The sequence below is a fragment of the Martes martes genome (genome assembly GCF_963455335.1).
Source record: "Martes martes genome assembly, chromosome: 7".
NCBI lineage: Eukaryota > Metazoa > Chordata > Mammalia > Carnivora > Mustelidae > Martes > Martes martes.
The window spans coordinates 52,849,205-52,876,495 of NC_137894.1; the positions used below are offsets into that span (position 1 = coordinate 52,849,205).

Sequence of the window (27,291 nt, forward strand, 5' to 3'; positions counted from 1 at the left end):
TTTTAAATTCACTAAACACATGTTCAGTGCAAATATCATGCCAGGTGTTGTACTTTTTTCTGAAGGCTACACAGCACAGAAGTGTAAGTTCCCCACCGAAGGCAACAGAATGGCTTTGGAGCCAAGGACCTGGCTTTGGATCCCAGTCCTACTAATTATTGCTAATTAAGAGTAGTGATAATTTGTATTAATTATTACTTGAGTGACTTTGAGCAAGTTAAGTTCTCTAACCTTACTTTACTCTTTGATAAAAGGACTAACAGTACCTACTTTATTTACATGGTGGTTGTGAATTACATGGGAAGAATGAATATAAAGCACTTAACACATGTGTGACACAGCATTCAAAAAATAAGAGCTACCTTATACTTATTGTGACTAGTGGTTTAATAAAAACAAAAAGAAACAGCTTTGGGTAACAGGTGATGGAGAGAATAATAATATTGCCTAGAGGGGACTCTAGACAGGTACCTCAGACGTTGGGATACAACTGATTTTTGAAGGGATGTCTAGAAAAGATTACAAGTAATATTAAAAACAATAGAAAGTATGAGAAGAAGGTACAGCGCAGGTGGGAAATAAAAGTTTAAGTTAGCATATTGGATGTGTGAAGAGAGCCAAGAGATGAAGCTACTTAAGGAAGGATTATCAATTTCATCTTCTCCTTACTCTATGGGATAGTGAATGTTATTGCCTTTTTAGGGATAAAGAAACCAAAGCTGTGGTCTGTAAGTACTTGCCGCTGGCTACATGGTGAGTGGTAGCAGAGCCGGTGTTCAGACTTCTAAATTTTATGTGCTTCCCATTACACCATGATGCCAATCATAGTTTTTTAAGAGTAAGCTGTTTTATATCTTGATGTTCATGTATCCACAGGATTTGGTGTGTTACCAAATCTGTGATAGTTTTTATAGGAATGATGCAACTGAATGTTACCGTTTTTTGCATTTACTTAATCAGGTATAAATGTTTCATTCTTTCACTTATCTAAATATTTACTGAGTTTGTTGAAGTATTTCTCTGAAATAATTATTCCAGATCTTCTCCCTAGCTCCTTAGATCTTCTTGTAGTGTCCATGGATTAGGCAGATTTCCGCTGCTGGATTTACCTTGATACAGATAGCAGACTGGAAGATTTCCCCTTCCTTTGAAATAGGATCCTAAGGATAGTTTCAGAATCAGGTTTGTAACAGTAAAGAAAGGAACCTGTATTGGTATTGAACAGCATCTCCAGACATTAACTGTCAAGTAATCCAAATGGATTGAAAGAGAGACTTTGTGTTAAATAAAGTTTAAATTTTGTTAAGAATCCACAAGCTGTTAGACTGCTATTCTGCTTGTTACCCATGAAAGTTTATGTTCTAAAGAAGGTGATGTGACTTCTTTCTTTTATTGACTAACACTGAAATAGGTTGAAGTAGACGAAGAATTTCTTTGTCTTTTCAGGGAGCGCTTCGCTGGCTCAGCCGGTAGAGCATAGGACTCCTGATTTCAGGGTTGTGAGTTCAAGCCACATGGTGGGTGTGGAGTCTACTTAAAATAAAAAATTAAAAAATTAAAATTAAAAAAATATATATATATATTCATTCTGTGGTAAAGATGTAAAAGTTGTGTGTGTGTGTGTGTGTGTGTGTGCGCCCTTTTAACTATTAAGTGGGGTTTTACCAACTTAACTAAGAAAATATCAGATTTGCTGTTTTAAAATATGAGGGTCAAGAGTTTTACTTATATATGACTCAGTGAGACATGTTTTTCTGCCTTCCTTCCGAGCCCCTAATATTCCATCATTGTCAGAAAGAACAACTTCCTGAATTTCAATACTCTTAAAAAGAGTTTTTTTAAGAATCTTTCCCCAGTTTTCCTTGCTTCATGTCCATCCCTCTGTGTACCACCTACTACTTTTGCCCTAAGGGTATATACCAGATTGGAACTCATTTAATGGTATAAAGATAAAATTTCTGGGGCGCCTGGGTGGCTCAGTGGTTTAAAGCCTCTGCCTTCCGCTCAGGTCATGATCCCAGGGTCCTGGGATCGAGCCCCGCATCGGGCTCTCTGCTCAGCAGGGAGCCTGCTTCCTCCTCTGTTTCTGCCTGCCTCTCTGCCTACTTGTGATCTCTGTCCAATAAATAAATAAAATCTTTAAAAAAAAAAGATAAAATTTCTTCAAAATATATATAATGCATACTGCTTAATATTCTTATATTCTATACTCAAAGCAACATTTAGTTTAGGGTTATAAAAATATTAAGTGTAGTTGTAGCATATTGTAAAATCCAGTTTCACATTTTAGATTGAATTTAGACATTTGGCATAGGTTACAAAATAGATTGTAAGCTGGTAAACTTTAAAGAATTTAGCATGTATTGGTTTTGCCAGGTTGCAAGAGGAAATGACTTTACATTATGAAATGTTATCAACATTATGGTACTAATTTTTGAGTACCTGGAGTATACCAGACATGTTACAAATATTGGCTTATTTAATCCTCACAACAGCCAGGACAGGTGACCCATTATCCCCAACATAACAATGAGGAAAATTAGGTGCCAAGAAGTCAGATAGGCTGTTATAAGTGATAGACACGGAATTCAAACGAGGGTCTCTGTGACTTGAAGGCCTTTTTTCTTTTCACTACACCACACTGTCCCTCTACTTTAAATAGTCACATAATTGGGGCGCCTGGGTGGCTCAGTGGGTTAAAGCCTCTGCCTTCAGCTCGGGTCATGGTCCCGGGGTCCTGGGATGGAGCCCCACATCGGCCTCTCTGCTCTGCAGGGAGCCTCTACCTCCTCTCTCTCTCTGCCTGCCTGTCTGCCTACTTGTGATCTCTATCAAATAAATTTAAAAAAAAATCTTTAAAAAAAAATAGTCACATAATTATTTATTGCTCTGTTGTCTCAGTAGTTACTAATTCTTCTTAGGTTCTGTTTCTTTTGTCTTTGTGTATTTCTCAAAATTAATTGAAAGTTAATTGCTGCTTCTACCTTTTCATGTGTTAGATTTTTTTCAGATTTGGTGTAGAATATTTCCACATGTAGAATACTCTTTCAAATGATGCTGAAAATTGAGAAATCTGAACAAGCAATGAAACTAGTTTACTCTGACAATCCTTTATTAGCCCTCTGCTTCTGAAATTTCTAGGGAGATGTATACTTATCAGTGAGATAGGAATAGAGGCTTCATTAAAGACTATGTGTTAATGATGGGCATATGGAGTAAGTGAAATAATCTTAATATAACTTTTAAGACTATATATACTACTGAATGTATCAAAGTGGTGTTTATTTTAGTGTATTAGAAAAAATTATATTTCTTTTCATGGATCTTATTCTTAGAATGAGCTATGTAAAAAGACAAGTCTGTTTAGAGAAAAATGCTAATATAGGTAGAGCAAAGACATGGTAAAGATGGAATATGGCTGCATAAATAGTGGAAATGATTTTGATCCATTCCATACCTTCACATAATAAATTAGGTTTCCTTTCCTTTCCTGTGGGTTCCTTCCACTCCATCGAGCCTTTGGTGACAGGAGATTTTGATGGTTTTATTAAGAATGGTGAACCTGAAGTAAGAGTCCTTTCCAAAAGCTGTCTTTATCTTTCCCCCATCACATCACCTTTGTTCATATATTTTTCATCTGAACTCTTTTTCTCTTCTGCCTACTTCCTGTGTACCACAAAAAAATGTACAGACTCACATCATCTGAAGACCAAGATGACTTGCCTGATCCTCTCCCCCACTTTGATTATTGCATCAATCCATATCCATCAGCACATATACTTGGTAGTATGGCCTGAACTTGGAATGGCTTTGTAATTATTTTCATATCTCTTTAACCATATTGTGAATTATATGAGGGCTAGGGATAGTATGTTAATATTTTTTTTGAAAATTATATATTTTTATTTTATTATGGAAAATTTCAAACTCACAAAAGCTCAGTGACTTTCTGTTCATACCTCTTACCTGTTGGTGTTTATCTTTAGATGTTCTTTATATTTAGGGATATGAGCTCTTTGTGATTTAGATTGCAAATATTTTTCCCCACCAATATTTCTTCTAAAGTTTTATTAAAGTAGGGGGGTAGGGAGAGGGTGGTGGGGTTGTGGACATTGGGCAAGGTATGTGCTATGAAGTGTGTAAACCTGGCGATTCACAGACCTGTACCCCTGGTGCTAATAATACATTATATGTTAATAAAAAATAAAAAATTTTAAAAAAAAGTTTTATGTAAGTATAGCTGGTATAAAATAGATTGCACATGTTTAAAGTATACATTTTGATGAATTTGACATCTGTTTATACCCCTGAAACAGTTATCATAATCGATAATGAACATTTCCATTGCCTCCAAAAGTTTCCTTGTACCCTTTTGTAACCCACTCACCTAATTCCTTGGTCTCCAGGCAACTACTGATCTGCTTTCTGTCACTATACATGAGTCTGCATTTCCTAGAATTCTATATGAATGGAATAATAGAGAATGTACTCTCCTTTGTCTGACTTCCTTTATGTAACATAGTTATTTTATGATTCATTCCTCCATCTAGTCAATATCCTTTAAGTCCAAGTAACATTAAGATCTTCCTTCTCTCTCAGAGCTTAACATTAAGGGCAATAGTTGAAAATGATAGAACCCACAGATATTTGGACTTAACAGAGGCTTTTTAATTTTTTGACCTATTTGCCAGGATTTGAGTGTTTTTAGTATTAGTCTGTAAACAAAATGTACTTTTCAGAGGAGGTTCTGGGAAGGTGAAATCTCACCATCCCTCTGTTCTGATTCCAACCTGCCTTATGTGACCCTTATTCCACATAATTATTCCTTATTCCAGCCTTATGTGAGCCAGATGGCCCCTGGATCCAGTGACCAGTTAAGTGCAAGTGAGCCCTGGGCTCTGTGGGTGATCTGTCAGCGAGAGATGGCACAGGACTTGTTCCTCAGGGGCTGGACAAGAGCCTTGGATGAGGATAACAGTGGCAGATCCAGGAACGAGCTTGGCTTGGTATAGATCCATGAACTCTTGGAGGAGAGAAGAAAGGAAAAGAGCCAGGGAACTGATATCTCTGTTTCTGAGGCTGGGAGATGTAAGGTGACCTGAACACTGGGAGGCTTCCTCGTGGGCCTGCACAAGGCTTGCCCACTGGACTGCCCACCTACGGGCATTGCGCCTGCTTTGTCTCTTCATTCTCTGGAGACTGCTCCCACTCACTTGTGGTCCTTTGACAATGAAACCTAAGCCCCTCTGAGATAATAAAGGATTGAAGAGCCCATGTCGGGAAGCCAGGCAACCAGAAAGAGAAAGATCACTTAGAATAAATAGTGTGGTAGAGTAGCTACATAGAAATGCTGAAGGAGACAGTAACTTGAATATGAAAATAATAAATAATAGAAGTATTTAAGGAAGTTCAAGTGAAGTGCAAAAAAAGAGTTTATAGAGCAAAAAATGTAATTTCCCAGCTAAATACTTAATACTATCTGACTCCCAATCCGTGTATAAACACTTTTTTTATTATTTTTATTTTTTATAAACACTTTTTAAAAAATATATACCATCTCCATTAAAATGTTAGCACTGTAAGGGCAGGAACTTTTTCTTCTATATACACTGCTAATCTCTTGTCAACACCCAATGCCTAGAACACTTTCTTGGCACATAGTAAGCATGCAGTGCATAGTAATTGAATAAAGGAATGAATATGTGATCATTTATTGGCCTGGCAGATCTAGTGGAAGAAATATTTCAAAGCACAGAGCCAAAATTACAAAGAAACTGAAAAAAAGAGACTGGGAGTGTAGATTCAGGGCACCCAACGTGGCTAATATAAGTTCCAGAAAAAGAAACAAATGTAAAAGAAGCAGTAATTAAACAAATAGAAAAAAATTCCTGAGGTAAAGACTTCAGTGTGCAGAAAGAAGTTCCAGGGAAGATCAGTGATGAAAAACTCAAACTTAGGGTTATTCTGGTAAATTTTTTGAACTGTAAGGATTCATCTTGGAGGCGTCCAGATAAAACAGGATATTATCTATAAAGTGTCAGACTGGTATCATAATTCTAATCCATGGCACTGGAAATTAGGAGACAGTGGAAGAGTATCCACAGATTATCAAGAGAAAAAGACTGTTAATAACAAATCCTTATTTGTAGTGAAGATATCTCTACAAGTGAGATGCATGTTACATAGAGAATATGTTACTACTTAACCCCTTAAATATTTAGAGAGAGAATATGTTACTACTTAACCCCTTAAATATTCTGAGAATATTTATAAGATAATAAGAAGAAGAAGAATAGAGAACCCCACCAAATAAATGGGGTGGAAGAGAGATCACAGGGGGGAAAGAAATAGAAATAGTAGGAAATGACAGACTCTCCTGTTGTGTAAATGGTAACCAAAGGGACATACTTCAGGGAACAATTCAATAGTAATTGTGATGTAGAAGTACTAAATGAGTCAAAGGAAAACCTCAAAATTATGGGAGGAAAAAGAGGGAAAGCTTTTCAAATGGAGATGAGAGAAAAAAAGTTCCAATAAGCACATATAAAGTTGTTCAACATCATTAGTCATCAGGGAAATGGACATTAAAACCACAGTGAGATACCACTTCACATCCATGAGGATGGCTCTAATAAAAAGATGGACAATTACAAGTGTTTGACAAGGGTGTGGAAAAACTAAAGCACTGATATTTATGGTGGGAACATAAATGGTGTAACCACTTGGGAAAATAGATTGCCAGCTCCTCAAAAAGTTAGAAATAGAGTTACCATATGGCCCAGTGATTCTATTCCTAGATATATACCCAAAAGAAATGAGAATATATGTCCACACAAAAACTTGTGTGGGAATATTCGTAGCAGCATTATTTACAGTAGCCAAAAATAGAGAAATAACCAAATGTCCACTAATTGATGAATATATAAATGAAATGTGATATATCCACATAATGGAATATTATTTGGCAATAAAAACCAGGTGAAATACTGGGGCGCCTGGGTAGCTCAGTGGGTTAAGCCTCTGCTGTTGGCTCAGATCATGATCTCAGGGTCCTGGGATCAAGCCTTGCATCAGGATCTCTGCTCTGCAGGGAGCCTGCTTCCCCCTCCCCCTCTGCCTACCTCTCTGCTGACTTGTGATCTCTCTCTCTCTCTCTCTCTCTTTCTCTTTCTGTGAAATAAATAAATAAAATCTTTTTCAAAAAATAAATAAAAATCAAAATCAGGTGAAATACTGATATATCCTACAATATGAATGAACCTTGAAAACTTTATGTGAAGTGAAAGAAGCCAGTCACAAAAGAAATTACTATACAATTCCATTTATATGAGATGTGTAGAATAGGCAAATTTAGAAAAAGGAAAGTAGGTTAGTGGTGCCTTTGGACTGGGTAAGGTGGGAGAGTGAGATGGAGATTGACTGCTAATGGATATGGTGACCAAAATGTAAAATTAGATTGTGATGGCAGTTGCACAACAATGCAAGTATATTAAATATTGAATTGAACACTTAATGGGTGAATTATGTAGTATGTAAATCCTATCTTAATAAATTTTTTTAAAGATTTTATTTATTTTTGTGACAGAGAAGGAACACAAGCACGGGGAATGGGAGAGGGAAAACAGGCTTTCCACAGAGCAGGGAGCCTGATGCAGGGCTCAGTCCCAGGACCCTGGGACCATGACTGGGGCTTGATCCCAGGACCCTGAGATCATGCTCTGAGCCGAAGGCAGAGACTTAATCCACTGAGCCACCCAGGCGCCCCTATGTCATTTCTTTATACAAATCTGAATTCCAAACCAAAAAAAGTGGCCTTCTAAGAACACTTCTCTTGGCCCACTCTGCTAGACAGCACTGGTTTCCTCAAGGGTCTCTATTAATTTAATGCGTACACTTGACATACGCATCAGAATTTGAAGGATATTTTTGATGAGCACTCAGCATTGGTGGCAGATCTGCCTGTATGACCTAGTGTCTCCTTCCACTTCTGTCTAGAGCCCGTTGTCTCCCGGTGCCATCAGTTTGACATCTGGCCACATCAGGCAACATCAGACTGTCCCCCTCCCTGCACTACAGTGGGTTTCTGCTGCAGGAGTCAGGATTGAGTGGCCTAGATAAGACTCATGACTAGTCCTGGTTCTTGGTTTGCTCCAGCTTCAGCTACTTGCCTGCTGGCTGCTATTGTCTTGCCACCTTTTCTTCAGGACAAATCTGATGGATCAGAAGGAAGATTGCTAAATGAATTCTCATCATTTTTTTCAGGATTTGTGTATAGTGTTCTCTAATCCCGTTGACTCTGCGTTTTTACTACTTTCTGCCTTTACTACTCTTCTTACCCTTTTAGTGTCTGGTTTTGTTGGGGAAAATTGACATGATAGCATTGCTGTCATAGTTCTTTCAGTGATTTTTTTCTGTTTCCTTCTGTGTTTGCACTTTGTTCTACTCACTATTATTTCCAGGACCTGATCTCAGTTCCTCTCTCTTTACACTGACTTCTAGAAAAGTTTATCCTTTTATCTTCAATTTTGTGTTTTGATGATGGCTTTAAAATTTTTATTTCCATTATTAACTTTTTATTGAAACTAGTCCTGAATTTCTATCTCTGGGTATTTTTCTTTGAAATTAGTTCATCATCCGTCAATTAACAAGCATACACTGAGTATTTTATATCATGTACAAGCTACTGCTACGTTACAAAGAGCTATGATTGTTACAGCAACACTAAGACAAAAGTTCTGGCCCTCAAAGCACTTAAAATGGCAGATAGGACCCTGGCCCTGCCCACCCCACCACCCGTGAATTGACTTACTGGGCCTCCTCTTATTCTCTTTTCTTTCTTTCTTTTTTTTTTTAAGATGTTATCTGTTCATTTTTCAGAGAGAGAGAATGCACAAACAAGCAGGGGGAGCGGGAGACAGAGGGGGAGAAGCAGGCTTCCTTCTGAGCAGGGAGCCTGATATGGGACTTGATCCCAGGACCCCAGGACCATGACCTGAGTCAAAGGCAGATGCTTAGCTGACTGAGCCACCCAGGTGTCCCTCATTCTCTTTTCTTTAAAAAAATTTTTTTTCATTTACTTTTTCCTCTATTTCTCAATCTTGGCAGCTGTGTTGCTGGGGTAGGGACACGGGGGTGGTTATCTCACAGCTATGAAAATTGGTGCCACCAAAAATTCATTTCCAACTTCAATTGTACTGTTAACACTATTCAGAAATCCTTCTGAGTCATCCTACTTAGCCTCCTTTCAGTTCCTCATAAAACTTAAAATGTTTGTTAAGACCCCAGTCCCTCCATTCTCTTATATTCAGCACATGACTGAAGTTATACTTCTCAGAGTAAACTTCAATTTCAAAACGCCTCTTCCCAACACCCATATTGACACCTGTCCTTTACCTCCATCCTTCTTAGGTAACACTCACCTGTACACCTGTGCTCTAGAGCTTTTCTTGTCCGCCTCTCCTGTGTTTTCTGTGTTGGCTCTTTACCCTCACTGTAGTAAAACACTCCCCCACCCCTTTCTTTGCCCCTCTTTCCCTCTCTTGCACCACTTGTTGACCATTTAGTCTTCGAAATATTTCTCAAATCTGCCCTCTTCTCCCCATCCTCACTGCTACTACATTAATTCAGGATAGTTCATTGTTACTTCTTGTCTAGCTTCCTAAAGCCACCCTTATAGTAGCGCCCAGAGGAATTTTTCTCAAATATAAATCTCATCCTTTTACTCCCCCATTTAAAATACTGTATTGTCTCCCCATTGCCTGCAGAATAAAGCTGATTCTGCTTAGCAGGTCATACATGTCCGTTCATGATCTAGAACATTCCAACTTAACAGTCTCCTTAAGGGGCACCTGGGTGGCTCAGTTGCTAAGCATCTGCCTTTGGCTCATGTTATGATCCCAGGGTCCTGGGATCGAGCCCCACATCAGGCTCCCTGCTTAGCGGGAAGCCGCTTTTCGATCTCCCACTGCCTTTGCTTGTATTCCCTCTCTCACTCTCTCTGTCAAATAAATAAAATCTTAAAAAAAAAAAAAAAGAACAGTCTCCTTAAGACTGAGTTCAAACTTAACTCCTTCCTTGATGGCTTCTCCATTACATTCTTCAGGGAATGTAATGTATTTTACACACTCCCATATCTCTTTGTCTATACCTCTACTATATAGTGCTTTAATCACTGTGATGTAATTATTTTACCCATATGTGCTATAAATCCCCAAGAATAGCTACTGTGTTCTGTTCTTTGTGTATCCCCAAATACCTAGCATATAGGATTGACACATACAGGTGCTTAGTAAATATTCTCTGAAATAATATGCTGATTAATGAAAAGATAATACAAGGCAGTGTATGCCCAACAATTCAGAAGAAGGTTAAAGCTGATAGAAAATTAAACCTCAGGGTAGGCCCAAAAAAAGAAGTAATTGAGTTGGCCCTTTAAAGGATATACAACTCAGATAAGCAGAAAAGAAAAGGAATTTTCAATGAAAAATTGATATAATCAAAGATACATGGGTCTGTGGCATGCCTGGGTGGCTCAGCTGGTTAAGCGTCCAACTCTTGATCTCAGCTCAGGTCTTTATCTCAGGGTCATGAGCTCAAGCTCCAGCAAATGATAAGGTTAGAGAGAAGTAAGCTAGTGCTACATTATAAAAGGACTTGAAAGACAGGATGAGGTTTTTGGAGTTAATCCTGTAAGCCAAGGGATCCAAACAAGTAAACCAGTGTCTACTATAGGTGTTTAATCCGTTAGCCTCTGCTACCACCAGTACCCCATGCCCTGCCTGGGAATTCACAGTAGGAATGGAGGCAGAACCTACAAAGACAGTCCTTTCCTTTTCTTAGAGGGACTTGAACCAGTACTCACATATGATACCTGGATATAAGTAAGTGAGAATGATCATATCTTCACAAAGTTGTTGGGAACTCCTGGCATTGTCATTAGGAGACCTTTGAACGTGTTTTGTTTTTTAAGCAATGAAGCAACCTAATAAAGACAGAATTTAGGATTATTAATATGAAGGGAAATACAGGATTGTTTGAAGTTGGGAGAATTGGTGACAGGGAGAATAATTGAGCTATTTCAGTGGTCCAGGCTGGAAAGGCAAGAATCTAAATGCTGGCAGTGCGGTGGAAAAGAAGAGATGGGTATAGAAGCCACAATTGACTGGATTTCATGAATGAGTGAACGGAAAGAATCAAAAGTTGGAAACACATATGCTGACTGGTTCTTATTAATCACTTTTTTTTTTAATCAATGACAAATTCTTTGTTCCTGTCAATTTAAGTGTATGTTATATATTAGGTACAATGTAGTTGTATGTATTATGCTATAGACCAATATATAATATTACGTTATATATCATTATATATTGGTTGTAATATATACCAGCTATTATCTAAAGATATATTATTAGATGTAATAATTCCTATTATATCTCTCGAATTTCTCTATTAGCTATGTCCTAACTGTAAATCTCTCTGTTTAGAATGTCTCCCCTTCTCCATTCCTCTTACACTTCTTCTTTTTGATAAACTAACCATCCTTCAAGATTTGGCTCAGTTATTCCTTGATACCATTCCTGACTGCTTTATTTTTTCTTTCCTTTTTGATTCCCACAATATTTGTACCTATACTGTAACAATTATTTTTATTGTTTCATAATTGTATAATTCCTCTCCAAACTTCTTTTTTTTTTTTTAAAGATTTATTTATTTGACAGACAGAGATCACAAGTAGGCAGAGATAGAGAGAGGAAGAAGCAGGCTCCCTGGTAAGCAGAGAGCCCAATGCGGGGCTCGATCCCAGGACCCTGGGATCATGACCTGAGCCGAAGGCAGAGGCTTTAACCCACTGAGCCACCCAGGCGCCCCTCCTCTCCAAACTTCTTGAGAAGAAAGGGTAACTCTTTCAGTATCTGTAGTGCCTAGCGCAGTACCTGATACATGGTAGGCATTCAGAGTATCAGATGAATTAATAATCCTACAGACCATATTAGAGGTGGCTGTTAGCACATGGATCCATTACAGCGGTCTAATAATGATTGTGCCTGCCTGTGTCTAGTAACTCTGGCGTTCATTTCATTTTGCATATTGCACTTGTTTCCTGGCCTGAAACACTGCTTTTGTTTTTAGACTTCCATGTAGAGAATTTCAGTTGTTTTCCATCTGCTTTAGACTCCAAGACTTTTGCTAATATGACCCTCGTCTTCTAAGCAAACCATTCCGAACCTGTGCCATGTTTATTTTGCTCCTGTGATTTTGAGTTCTCTATGATTTTTAAGGTTTTTAAAAGTTCCTCCTTAAAGTGCGTATGCCTCTATCCATGTTGCTCCTCTCCTTTGGACCCTTAACGGCACTAAAGGCTGTACCACAGGTTATTGGCTCTACCACCTTGGGCAAATCATTTCAGCTTCCTATGAGCTAGTTTCTTCTGGAACACGGGAAAATTTCCTCCTCACAGGTTTGCTGTGCAGATTTGGTATGATGATAGTAGGACATGTGCTCTAAGTTGAGTCATTTAGAGACTGCCTTTATGATCTTTCCATTTTTATGTATCATCTTTGCGTTTAATATTTTTTTCTTAAATTGAATCACTGAAAGGAGCTTTATCACTAAATGAAATACCAACGTGCTTGCCACTCCATAAATAGAGAATAAACTAAAAATAGATGTAATATAAATGGTATTAATCTTGCTAGATACTGTTGCCAAGCAGAGGCTCTTAGCCTGTTAAAAAAAGATCAAGGGGAGGCAGTGCATCTTACTGGGATAAGTGGGGTTTTTTTGTTCTTTTTGTAAAAGATTTTATTTATTTATTTGTCAGAGAGAGAGCGCAAAAGCAGGGGGAGCAGCAGACAGAGAGAGAAGTAGTGTTCTCTGAACAAGGAGCCCAGTGTAGGATTCGATTCCAGGACCTTGGGATCATGACCAGAGCTGAGAGCTGACACTTAACTGACTAAGCCACCCAGGCATCCCATAAGTGGTGTTTTTACTGATCACTGTTAGTTCCAAACATTATTTTGTTGATTTGTAATTAATTTAATTATTTTATAAATATCTTGTTGTAATTTCCTAATTTATTTTCCTGGATAATGAAGAGTTAATTATATTACTAATATTCATTCTTATACCTACTTTTTATGACCAGCATAATATAATAGAAAATCAGAATCCAGGTTCAAGCCAGTCTTTGAAATTTACTGACAGTATATCCTGGCCAAACCATTGAACCTAACTTAGCTTTAGCTTCTTTATAGGTGTCCTACCTATATCACAGAGTTATCATGGGAATCAAATGAAGTATGTGAAAATATTTTTAAAACTGTAAAGTGTTATTAAACATAAAATGCCATCATTACTACCATTTGTTTTTAGTTTCTTAAGTTGAATTTGGCTCTTCAACTAATTTGTGAGTCTTTTTTAAATTATTACTCATTTGAAAAAAAACTATTATTCATTTGAGAGAGAGAGCACAATCAGTAGGAGAGGCAGAGGGAGAGGGAGAAGCAGACTCCTTGCTGAGCCAGGAGCTCGACATGGGGCTTGATGTGGGGCTGGATCCCAGGACCTGGAGATCATGACCTGAGCTGAAGGCAAATGCTCAACCATCTGAGCCACCCATGCACCCCTAGTTTGTGAGCTTCTTAATGTCAGGAAATACCTTATTCTCATTCTTCTATTTTTTGCAGTATCCAACACAGCTTTAGGTGTATTTAAAACTTACTGAATTAAGGGACACCTGGGTGGCTCAGTTGTTTGGGCCGCTGCCTTCAGCTCGGGTCATGATCCCAGGGTCCTGGGATTGAGTCCCGCATCGGGCTCCTTGCTCGGCAGGGAGCCTGCTTCTCTTGCTGCCTCTGCCTGCCTCTCTGCCTGCTTGTGTGTACTTTCACTCTCTCTGGCAAATAAATAAAATCTTAAAAAAAAAAAATTAAAAAAATTACTGAATTAAGTTACTGTTTATTTGAATAGGAGTCATTAATAAACTTGTGTTGGGAATATAATACAGACACTCCTGGACAATTACTATTGTAATTATTTTTATCAGAAAGTCCCAAATCATATGTTATTGCATATTTAGTCCAAACTATCAATGTATCAAATTTCAAAATAAGATGGGTGACTTAAACTATTAGTGTCACATGACTGTACAGTTTCAATGTGTATACCAATCCAAAGATTCACCCATATTACTTCTGTACACCCATATTACTTCTTAAGTACTGTTGTACTTCAAAATGTTTAAAGTTCTAAAAAATATCTCTTGCTACCTAAATTCTAATTTAATCATGATTATTTGCAACACTAAGTTTTTATTATTTTTCTTAAGGATCATTCCATGGGTCATCTCAATTTTCTTTTCTTTTTTTAAAATTTTTTTAAATTTTTTTATAAACATATAATGTATTTTTATCCCCAGGAGTACAGGTCTGTGAATTGCCAGGTTTACACACTTCATAGCACTCACCATAGCACATACTCTCCCCAATGTCCATAACCCCACCCCCTTCTCCTCCCCCCTCCCCCCAGCAACCCTCAGTTTGTTTTGTGAGATTAAGAGTCACTTATGGTTTGTCTCCCTCCCGATCCCATCTTGTTTCATTTATTCTTCTCCTACCGCCCTAACCCCCCAGGTTGCATCTCCACTTCCTCATATCAGGGAGATCATATGATAGTTGTCTTTCTCCGACTGACTTATTTCACTATGCATGATACCCTCTAGTTCCATCCACATCATCGCTCATCTCAATTTTCTTAAGTTACCTTTTACTGAGTATCTACCATCTCTAATCCTCACAATAATTTTCTGTGGTGTAGTATTATTCTTGTTGCATAGATAGTAAATCAAGGCTAAGAAATATTAAAGCATTTTTTCAGAGTTACACAAATTTCATATATAAAGCCAGGATCTCAGCTGAGCTTCATCTGCTTCCAGATCCTGTGTTCTCTTTTCATTGTGCCTCACATTTGCTCCAGGACGGCTGCATAGCTGTCACACAGTGTGCCCCCTCTCCCCACTCCATTCATCATCACCATCATCACTCTTCTCCCAGCCTCCCACACTCAGGAAACAGCAACCCTGTGTGTCTAATTGCTCTTGGAAAGAACTTTGACTTGTTTCTCCATACCCCACCCCCACTACCTCCAGTCAGTCAGTATGCTAACTTTGTGAACCCAGCCTCTGAGCTCTACTCACCATCTCTGGTACTTCTGACCATATCCAGACTACCATTACCTTTCCTTGGGCCATTACAAAAGCCTTCTGTGTCCTACTTTCTCACTTGCCTCCTGCAGTCTATTCTCCAGACAACAGCTAGAGTGAGCATGTTAAAGCATAAATCAGAACCTTCCAGTGGCTTCTGAGCTCACTCAAAGTAAAACCCAAAGTCCTCACTGTGTCCCACAAGACCCCACTGTGTCCTACAAGGACATGCACCTGCTTCAGGGTCTTTGCACCAACCATTCCCTCTGCCTGGAATGTTCTTCCTACAGATACTTGTATGGCTAGCTACCTCACTTCGGGTTTCTGGTCAAGTACCACATCTGAGAGACCTTTTTTAGACTCATTATCTAAACTAGCACGCAAACCATGCCCCCACTAATCCTTCCATTCTCTTATTCTGCTTCTTGATATGTTTTAGAACTCATCACTTGACATATATGTTGCTTTTTGATCATGTGAGCTCTTTAGTGGCAGGGGTTTTGCTACTGCATTTATAGTAATTAGAATAGTATTTAAGGTGCTCAAAAAATTTTATTGAGTGAGTGAATGAAAAGAACTACACATTTAGAGTAACATGGACATGGCCCCTGAAGACAAGCTCAACAATTCTCGTTGTGGAAGATCTCATCACTCTCTCCACCATGGATTTCACCATCCTCACTACAGCCATTACCATGTCTTCTTAAGACTCCTGCAGTAGACTCCTAATTGTTTCCCCCATTTCTGCTCTTCCTCCTTCCACTGTGCATCATTCAACCATTAACTGAAGAGTTAATCAGACCTGTCTTGAGGCTTTTAAAACCTTCCAGTTGTGTCACCTCACTTTCATAGTAAGATTTCCACTCTTCACCATGGTCTGCAATACTAGAAGCATGTATCTTCTACCTAGTTTGAGAACTTTTTTTTAAACTGCTTTCTTCCTCATTGTACTTTAGCCACATTAATGTTTCCTAAACATGCCAAGGTTATTCCCATCTTAAGGTCATTGCATGGCTTCTTCTCTGCCCTGATCAGTCCTCTTCAAGATCCTCACATGTCTGTCTTCTTTACATGCAAGTCTCAGCATAAAGGTTACCTCCTCAGAAAGGCCTTTACTGTCCACCCAATCCAAAATAGCTTCCCTATTCACTTAATTTTGGTTTATGATAAATTTTATAAAGAAAATAATTTTGATTATTAATTTTCTTTCATTCTTTTAAGATTTTATCTATTTATTTGGCAGAGAGAGACACAGTAAGAGAGGGAATACAAGCAGAGGGAGTGGGAGAGGGAGAAGCAGGCTTCCTGCAGAACAGGAAGCCCGATGTGGGGCTCAATGTGGGGCTCAATGTGGGGCTTGATCCCAGGACCCTGGAATCATGACCTGAGCCAAAGGCAGACACTTAACAACTGAGCCACCCAGGTGCCCCAATTTTCTTTTATTCTTTATCTCCCCATATCTGCATGAGAACGGGAAATTGGTCTTATGTATTTGTTGCTCTATCCCTAGCACCTAGAAAAATGTCTGAGACTTCTTAATCACTCATTTAGGTGAATCAGTGAATGAAGATTTAGAATAGTCATCAGGCCGCTTTATAAATAGCAAAATCTCAGGCTTTTCCCATGAGATCAAGTCAATTAGGGCTAGTTATATGATCCAGGAATTTGTAGTTTAACAAATAATTCCAGATGATTCTTTTGACTGGGCAAATTTGGAGAATACTGGCTTAATGGTGATATTGCTAAGTGAAAGGAATAGTAAATGGCAGTGATGATTCAGGGAGTTATCATTTAACCCTGGTATACTGAAATGAATTTGTTGAACATTTCCCAGAGTGTATACAGTAGAACACTAATTACATAAGATGTGTGGTCATGAATGAGTTATGTCTTTTGATATATTTAAGAATGCCAAATACTGTATTCTTTTGGAGATTAGTCAGCCAGCCATTAGCATATTAAAGGGTTTGAGAAATTAAACATTATAGGAATTTACTTGAGTGTTAAATATATTTGCCAAGTTTGTTTACCACCTCTCCCCCAATTCATTTTCTCACCAAATATCTGTTAACATACTGAAGAAAATGTGCGATGCAAGAAATACAGTACTTGGTTCACAACTACAATAGCTTATTCTCTCCATGATTAGCTGTCTACATAAATCACTTGCATGACTGATGGTTTGGACTAGACAGAACCCTAACAGAAATTGTGTTTTTTGGCAGAAGTATATTCAATGTATCTTTTTAAAAATATGTTCTTACTATAATAAAAATTCAGGTAAGGATCTTTTGATTCTCTTTTGTTGGGTAGGCTAGAAATATAAAAAACTAATGATTTATTAACTTCTGTATGCATTGCTTTACATTTCCATCTCACAGATAAATTATTTTGCCTACAATTGCCTTACGTTTTTCACTCACTTCTTTATTTAAACCCAATTAATTACATGTAAATTTTTCTAGGTCTTTCTGGTCTCATTGCATTAAGTTCGAAATGTATATAAAGAAGATAGGCTTTTTCAGATTTTACCTTATTTCAGCTTGCTTTCCTTCTTCGGTTTCCCACTATAATAGGCACCCATATAGAAAGGCAGAATCTAGTAAGTGTGAATGTTAGAGTAATTATCTTTGATTCCATTTTTGATCCACTTTGCCTAATTCTGAGTCAGAAGAGTTTCTTACCATAATGTTACTTCGGTTTTTTAAAAGTTGGAGTCCAGAGAATTAGGAATGTGTTAAGACTGGTGATTTCAGGTATTTTGTATCCTTGTATTCAAGGTATATCTAGATAATATAGACTATAATGAGCCTATTGTCCTCATGAATATGCACTTTATCATGCCTACTTTTTCTAGATAATTAGGCCTAACAGTTTCCACTATTGGTTGTGTTACTTAATGAAATTACTGATACTATCTTTAATGAAGACTAAAACCTGCTATGCTGAGTTTCAGATGCAAGGTACAAGCTAGCCTTTATTTGCTTCAAATTCTCTACCAAGAATGGTAGATGAAGTAATTAGCAAAGGAAATTCAGAAAAAGGCTATTGCTATGGGCAAAATAAGAGATAATAAGGCTCTTCAGAAAAACTACTTACAGAGGCAATTTTGCAAGCGGGTACCACCCACAATCATTTTTCTCTCTATTCCCCAAGGCACATGACGAGAAACTAAATAAAATCTCCATTCTTTACCATTTACTCAGGATAAATGAAATATACTGAGAAAGTGCCCATTTATAAAACTACTATATCATTTCTGTAACAGGGAAATACTTTCAGGTCATTTTTTTATTGTATTTACATGTGAAAAGGTACATGCTTCTATTTGAACTACCGTTTTTGACTGATAGAGTATCAAAGGCTTTTGAGTGTAACCTGGTATAACCTTTTGAGTTATAACCTGTGAGTAGCTTAGTTTATAAAGGCCATCAAAGGTAAAAATAGACATATTATTGGCAAGTTGTTTCTATTACAGGAAGTAATTTGGTTAAAATAAATGTCATTTTGAGTAATGTTTAGGACAGCTCTCAGTCTTTGGCAAACTTGGGTGTGCCCTCACCAGTGACATAGCAGGAAAAATGTTAAATGGGAGAGTTCAGACATTAGACAATAGACAGATGACATAACAGACATATCTCAGAGCAGTATTATCATGTTGATTACACAATTTGGACTGCATACCCAGAAACACCCCTCAACTTAAACCCATTTACCAGTTGTGATTTTTATAGGCATGGCTAATTTCATTCTCATGGATTCTGAATCTGTTTACTCCTAGATTTGCCCTTGTTTTGGGTTTTATGTGTATCAGTGAAGTACTGGCAAGTTCTTGGAGATTAGTCTTCAAATTACCAAAGAAGTATTAGGTAAAGGTTGCCCTACGTTCCTTCAATTATAAAAAATGAAAAACAGAAATCCAAGTTGAACTTGCAGGGAACTACACAAAAAGTAATATCTACTCATCTCAAACATAGGAGGGTGTTCAAAGGAAGAGGCCTGGCCTGCGTAGAAAATGCACGTATGGCATGTGCGCAAGGGAGTATATAGTATAGAAGGAGGTAATTTGTAAGAGAAAAATTGTTTGTATTTCCCCATCTAAAATCATATCTATTCTGCCCAAGTTATCTGAGATGTTTTTCTATTTTTACTCATAGATTCTCTGGCAATTCCAAATAACTTGTTTTAGTCTATTTTTCTTTTCTTTTCTTTCTTTCTTTTTTTTTTTAAAGATTTTATTTATTTATTTGACACAGAGAGAGAGATCACAAGCAGGCAGAGAGGCAGGCAGAGAGAGGTGGGGGAAGCAGGCTCCCTGCTGAGCAGAGAGCCGGATGCGGGGGCTTGATCCCAGGACACTGAGATCATGACCTGAGCCGAAGGCAGAGGCTTAACCCACTGAGCCACCCAGGTGCCCCTAGGCTATTTTTCATTTCAGGACAAAAAAGTTAGAATTACAGAGTACCAAGAAACATGAGGATAGGTCCCCAAAGCCTAAGATTATCTCTCTAAGCTTTCTCTTTTGACAATAGTGTGCCATGTCTTTGGCCACTTATTAACAGCATTCATCTTCTGAACTATAAATATTCTTTAAAGATTTTTTATTTCTTCATCTGAGAGAGAGAGAGCAAGCAAAAGCACGAGCAAGGGGAGGAGCAGAGGGCAGGAGAGAAGCATACTCCACACTGAGCAGGGAGCCTGATGTGGGGCTAGATCCCAGGACCACAGAATCATGACCTGAGCTGAAGGCAGATGCTTAACCAACCACCCCTCAACTATAAATATTAAGAGATTCTAAGTTTTGTCCCATCCCAACATACATAAGAGGCATTCCCATTAATGACAGTGTCTGAGAATCATAATCTTAAAAAGGATTGTTGATAGGATTTTAGGAAAAAAAAATAGATGGTGCTGGTAATTTCTCAAGCTTTTCCTTTGGAATCACTAGAGTAGAGCTAGATGATGACCATAGTTATTCTGGTTCTGAAACTGTGATTTTTTTTTTAAGATTTTATTTATTTATTTGACAGACAGAGATCACAAGTAGGCAGAGAGGCAGACAGAGAGAGAGGAAGGGAAGCGGGCTCCCTGCTGAGCAGAGAGCCCGATGCGGGGCTGGATCCCAGGACCCTGAGATCATGACCTGAGCCCAAGGCAGAGGCTTAACCCACTGAGCCACCCAGGCGCCCCTGAAACTGTGATTCTTTCTCTACTCTTCCTTCCATGCTATACCTGCTTCTCTATAATGATAGGGCTTAATTTATGCCCTGTGTGCATGTGTGTGTGTATGAGTGAGAGAGAGGGAGAGAGAGACAGATGAATCCAATACACTAACATAATATAGGACTGTTATTCCAACTTTGTCTTATGCACAAACCCATATTGTTTATTTAAATAAGAAATAAGGTGAATTTAAATTTAAAAACTAGGTATCCATTTGGTGGTATGTTGGGGAAAACATCTGAGAACATAAAAATTTAGAATATATTTTTAAAAACCAAATTAAGGAAGAAAATCTAAAAATATATTTTAAAATGTTCACGTAACATTTAAAACTTTAGTTGTATCAACCAGGTTTCTACCTTATTTCCTCCTTGATTAGAGTGTGTAAAGTATACTATAATATGTTCTGTACCTCAGAAACCAGCATTTGTTTAGTATTCTGATTGGTTCTTTTTGTATGGGATGCTTAAAGTGTTAGATTAGATTATGTATATTATAATTAGATTATGTATAAAAAACATTATTATAAACACCATTGGAAGTATTATTTGAATTTTGTTTAAAACAATAATCCTAAATCTTTTTTGTATCTGGGACCTCTTTGGCAGTCTGAAGTCTACAAATTCCTTTTCAGAGTAATGTTTTTAAATGTGTAAAGTATTACACATGCATATAAATACATATATACATAGGGTTAAAAAGAACCCTATTAAAATATAATTATCAAAATTATTGTTTGTGATCTAATAATATAAGTGCTTTTTTAAAAAAAAGATTTTATTTATTTATTTATTTATTTGATAGAAAGTGAGATCACAAGTAGGCAGAGAGGCAGGCAGAGAGAGAGGGAGAAGCAGGCTCCCTGCTGAGCAGAGACCCTGATGCGGGGCTCGATCCCTGGACCCTGATATCATGACCCGAGCCAAAGGCAGAGGCCCTAACCCACTGAGCCACCCAGGCACCCCTATAAGTGCTTTTTTATCAGTACATTGAAGAAGACCTAGCAGCCTTTTAATTACTACCATAATTTCAAAGTAGTATTGCACTTAAATGGTATTAAGAGATATATATATATAACAATTACAGTGTGATATGAAAAATCATACTTATTGTTGACAAAGCACAGGTACTTTTATGTAGTTTGTTTCTGATGTCATACTTGGAGAAAATACTAAACTTCAGTTACAGGTTAGTGAAAATAAAGTTGCAACCTTCTCCCCATTGTTCACAGACCCCCTTGTCTAAAATTACTCTTGTAGCCCAGACACATTCAGAGAAGCCAGATGTAATCCTCAGTATCTCAAGAGACTTAATCTTTGAGGAAATTGGAGCTCAAAGTCTTTTCCATATTTAGCCCTTAATGGTTTTCAAACCTTTAAAATAACCATGTGGTTAGTTGTTAAATGATGATTGTCAATATCTCTTGCATTAGGAACTTGGCTTATTGCCACTAGTTTTATTATAGATTAGAAGAAGTAGATATTTATAAAAGCCAGTTTAGTCATTTTATCAAGAAGTCGAATCAGAACATACCTGCTGGTAGTAATGAGTTCTTTTCTTATGTCTTGACTTTGAGCTGCTATGGCCATATGTTTCTTTGGCATTAAAGAGAAAATGTAACCCATGTGGTAAGCCCCAAATCATTCTACTTTATTGAACTTGTATTGCTTGATCAAATTTGTGTGATTATCTTTTTAATTTACTTTTTTCTCAAAATTTCATTTAAATGCAGTTATACAAAATTTGTCCTGCTTCTGGCTTATTTTCAAGGTTCATCCATGTTGTAGCATTTTCTTTTTATAACTGAATAATATCCCATTGTATGTATATACCGCATTATTCTTTATCCATTTATCTTTTGAAGGACACTTGGTTGTTTCTGCCTTTTGGCTGTTGTAAATAATGCTGTGATGTACATTGTCATACAAGTGTCTGTTTTGCATCCCTGTTTTCAATTCTTTTGAGTATATGCCTAAGAGTGGAATTGCTGGGTCACATGGTAATTCTGTTGCTTAACTTTTCAAAAAAGCTGTGTGATTATTTTTTATAATAGTTTATTCTATTTATATTATCCTTTTATTAATGTTTTTTGAGCATTAAAAAACTTTTTTTTTTTTTTTTTTTTTGCTTATTTCCTTCATTGACTTTTGTTGCTGATTTTTAAGATATTATTTGTTTTGGTCATTCATTTTTTTCTTTTCTTTTCAATTGTTTGTTTTTCAGACCCGAGTCAGAACTCCATCACAGGGGAACACAGCCAGCTGTTAGGTATAGTATTACTGTGGGGATTGACTTTCACTAAAGTCACCCTTTTCCTGCCTATACTAACAGACATTACTCCCACTTCTATTTTCTGTCCCCTCCTTTTCTGCTTTCCACTCCTCAACTTTTTTTCCTGCTGTTTGCATTCCCAACTTGGTAAGTTTTAGGAAACTACTTCTGCAATTTATTATTAAGACCCAATGTAGTATATTTAAAAGTAATTTATAGAATCTGTTTTTAAAAATAAAATCTGTAAGAATTAGAGCTTTTTTGTTCCAAGATAGTTTTGTCAAGAAGATACTATAATACTCTATCGTATCTTGGGCTTTGTAGCTACTTTGTCCTTTTTATTATTTTTCTTGGTCTTTTAATCACCTTCATTTTTTAATTACTGAAAGTACTTCATGGATAGCAAGAACTTAAGAAAGATGTAGAAGTTGATGTTCCAGTTCTTTATCTGTTAAATAAGTGATGGAAATAAATTTCTTTCTTTTAGGGATCACATATTTTAAATTTCAGTAATTTAACAGGAATTGCACAACATCTCAGAACTTACAAATTTTAAAATATAGAAATAAAACATGCTCTGGTGAGGATTTCAGACAATACAAAAAGTATATGTAAGGAAAGTACAGTCCTCTAAAGTATCTCTTCTCCCTACCACTTCACTTCACTAACTTGGGAATTCTTTTAGAAATTTTTATTTAAAAATTTAATAATAATATTAAATTAATATTATAATAATAAATAAATTTATTTATTTATATTTTCTTATTATATATAACTATCTTCTTTCTTTTTTCCGTCCATGGGGTTATACTCTGCAGACTCCAGCTTCCTTTCTTTCACTTAACATTTTATCTTAGACACATCATTTCAATACATAAAGATTTGCCTATTCCTTTGTTTGTTGAAGAATAATAGTCCCTTGTATTCCTGTGTTCTAACTAAACACAGCCAGTTTCCTATTCTTGACTACTTATTTCAAGGTGTTTTACTTTTAAAAATTATGTTACAGTGAACATCTTGTACATATATTCTTGCATTCTCATTGCCAGTATATTTGAAGGAAGAATTCCTAACAGAATTCCTTGGTCAGAGGGTATACATATTTTCAGAAAGATACATCCTTATCATAAAAAGCAGATACCAATCTTCAATTTTTTCTTTCTCTAATAGGTGAAGATAGCATCTCCAGTTTTTACTTGTACTTCTTTAATCATGAGTGAGATTAAGTGCTTTTAAATATATTAACAGCCATTTTGTGTGTATGTCTTTTGAGTCTTAATTTTTTTGTTGTGTTTTTTTGTTTTTGTTTTTATTGGAGTATAATTAACATACAGTAGTGTTATATTAGTTTCAGGTGTACACTATATTGATTGGACAATTCTGTACATTGCGCAGTACTCTCACCAGGATAAGTGTAGTCACCATCTGTCACCATATAGCATTAATACAGTATTATTGACTATATTCCCCATGCTGTACTTTTCATCTCCATGACTAACTTATTTTATAACTGGGAGTTTGTATCTGTCTTTTTTCTATTAAAAATTAAGAAAATTTATTTATAGTTCATATTGTAATGTTACATTAGTTTCAAGTGTACAACATTGATTCAACTTCTGCACAAATTTATAACCCCTTTTTTCTCACCCATCCCACCCACCCACCTTCTCTCTGCAAACCACCAGTTTGTTCTTTGTATTTAAGGGTTGTTTTATTTGTTTGTTTGTTTGTTTTTTCTTTTGATGGGAAGGGCAAAGGGAGAGAGAGAGAATCCTTTTTGTTTGTTTTATTTGTTTTTTTTTAAGATTTTATTTATTTATTTGACAGAGAACACAAGTAGGCAGAGAGGCAGGCAGAGAGAGAGAGGGGGGAAGCAGGCTCCCCGATGAGCAGAGAGCCCAATGCGGGGCTCAATCCCAGGACCCTGGGATCATGACCTGAGCCGAAAGCAGAGGCTTTAACCCACTGAGCCACCCAGGTGCCCCTTGTTTCTGTTTTTTGAGAGAGAATCCTAAGCAGACCCCACACTGGGATGTGGGGCTCAGTCTCACAGCCCTAAGATCATGACCTGAGCCAAAATAAAAAGTTGGTTGCTTAACCAACCGAGTCATCCAGGTGCTCCTGTTTTCTTTTTATATACAACTTGTAAGTGAAATCATGTGATATTTGTTTTTCTTTGCCTGACTTCACTTAGCCTAATGTCCTCTAGGTCCACCCATGTTGTTGGGTGGCAAGACCTCATTCTTTTTTATGGCTGAATATTCCATTGTGCATATAATACCACACCTTTATCCGTTCACTTGTCGATGAACAATTGCATTGCTTCTGTAGTTCGGCTATTGAAAATAATGTTGCAATAAACACAGAGGTACATATGTCTTTTCAAATTAATTTTCTTTGGGTAAATACCCAATAGTAGAATCGTTTGATCATATGGTAATTCTGTTTTTGATTTTTTGAGGAACCTCCATACTGTTTTCCACAGTGGTTGGTCCAATTTACATTTCTACCAACGGTGCATGAGGGTTGATTTGACGCTTTTTTGATTTGTACATTGCTGAACTTTTTGCTATTTGAGTATGTGCAGAGCAGTTGTGGAAAATATAAGGTATCAAAAAGTCCAAAGTAAGGAAATTACTTGACTTGTTTGCTTATTACAGGTTCAGAGTATGAGTTGATACTCCTTTTCTGCTCTTTCTTTGTTAAGGACATAAGTTTCTGGGTTGTTTTTTTTTTTTTAAGATTTTATTTATTTCAGGGACGTCTGGGTGGCTCAGTGGGTTAAGCCTCTGCCTTCAGCTCGGGTCATGATCTCAGGGTCCTGGGATCGAGCCCCGAGTCGGGCTCTCTGCTCGGCAGGGAGCCTGCTAACCCCCTCTCTCTGTCTGCCTCTCTGCCTACTTATGATCTCTCTCAGTCCATCAAATAAATAAATAAAATCTTAAGAAAAAAGATTTTATTTATTTCAGAGAGAGGGAGTAAGCAAGAGAGAGCATAAGCTGGGGGAGATGCAGAGTGAGAGGGAGAAGCAGACTCCCCACTGAGCAGGGAGCCTGATGTGGGGCTTGATCCTAGGACCCTGAGATCCTAACTTGATCGAAAGGCAGATGCTTAACCAACTGAGTCACCCAGGTGCCCCATAAGTTTCTGATCTTAGAAATTCTCATTTCTTTGAGAGAGTTTATGTGCTGGAACAGTAACTCACATCCTAAGTACTCAATAAATACTTGTTAAGTAAATGTTTGACATAAACATTTGGCTAGAAATCTGATCACAAGGGTCCTAGCCTTGTGATATTGAAGCTGTCACTTTTCTCTTTTTTTAGAGTTTTATATTTGATAGCTTATTTAGACTGTTCAATATCATTCTTGTCTATATAAAAATTTCATAATTTGGACCAGGAATGATTGAAAGATTTAGGCAGACCATGAAAAGTACATTTCTCTCCTAAGCTATTAAATTGTTTCTGTCTCTGATACATGCTGACAAGTAGAGAAATTTGAGAGTGGTTTATCATCTGGCCAGGAACATGTGTGTAATGGAGATAGGGAAGGACTTAGCTAATGAAATGGACAGTCAGGGGAGCTGGTACCATTCCAGTGTAAGCTGGATTTTGTTTCCACTGAAGCACTCGTAGTAAAAGATAGTGAGTGAATTGTGGGCAAAAGAAATGGTATATGATTGTGAAGACTTCTCTTAGTATTAGCTAAAAACCCTAATATTTGCAGAGATTACTCCAGACATTAATCTCATTTGGCACTGTGTATTTGCATTCAATTTTAAACAATCCTGGGAATTTATCCAGAGTTGTCTGGCTAGATTCTCAGGTAAGTTCATCTTGCTACCCTGAGTGCTCCCTCTTAGGTTCGTTAGATAAGGTTATAGTCTCCTTTTTTCCTCATGCTCTTTATAACTGCCATCTTCTGTGTCCTAGCCTGAATATCTTTCCTTTTCTTTCTTTTTTCTTTTTTTTTTTAAAGTAAGCTCTACACCCAGCTTGGGGCTTGAATTCAGGACCTGAGAGTTGCATGCTGTACTTACCGAGCTGGCCAGGTACCCCTCTGAGTATCTTTGTTTAAGCTACAGCCTCAAAGGCCTTAAAAGGCCAGGTTATTTAAAAAAAAAAAAAAAAAAAAAGTTCTCAAAAGATGGAAGGGTGATTTTTTAAATTATATATTCTAACCATCATGCAGAACGGGCATTGGTAGCTTGAAGTAAAATCTTGCCAGCTCTTGGGGCACCTGGATGGCTCAGTCGGTTAAGTGTATGCCTTCGGCTCAAGTCATGATCCTGGGTCAGGGTCCTGGGTCAGGGCCCTGGGATCGAGCCCTGAGTCGGTCTCCATGCTCAGTGCGGAGCCTGCTTCACACTCTCACTCTGCCTTGCCACCCCCTCCCCCACCGGCTTGTGCTCTCTCTCGCTCACTCCCTCTCTCTCAAATAAATAAAATCTTAATAAATAAAATAAATAAAGAATCTTGCCGGCTCTCTATAAAAATCTTGCTTAGGGGCACCTGGCTGGCTCAGTCATGTGACTCTTGATCTAGGAGTTCGAGTTTGAGCCCCACCTTAGATGTAGAGATTACTTAAAAACAAAAT

At 37.4% G+C, this 27,291-nt stretch overlaps 1 protein-coding gene across 2 annotated transcripts in view; it reads left to right on the forward strand.

Annotated features, from left to right (window-relative positions):
• The window catches only part of SLC12A6 (solute carrier family 12 member 6), an 84,969-nt gene that overhangs the window by 20,682 nt on the left and 36,996 nt on the right, over window positions 1–27,291 (forward strand). For both annotated transcript variants that reach the window (XM_080809006.1, XM_080809007.1), the window contains exon 2: window positions 22,646–22,690. In XM_080809006.1, the coding sequence (XP_080665132.1) occupies window positions 22,646–22,690 (45 nt within the window). The remainder of the gene's footprint in view (window positions 1–22,645; window positions 22,691–27,291) is intronic.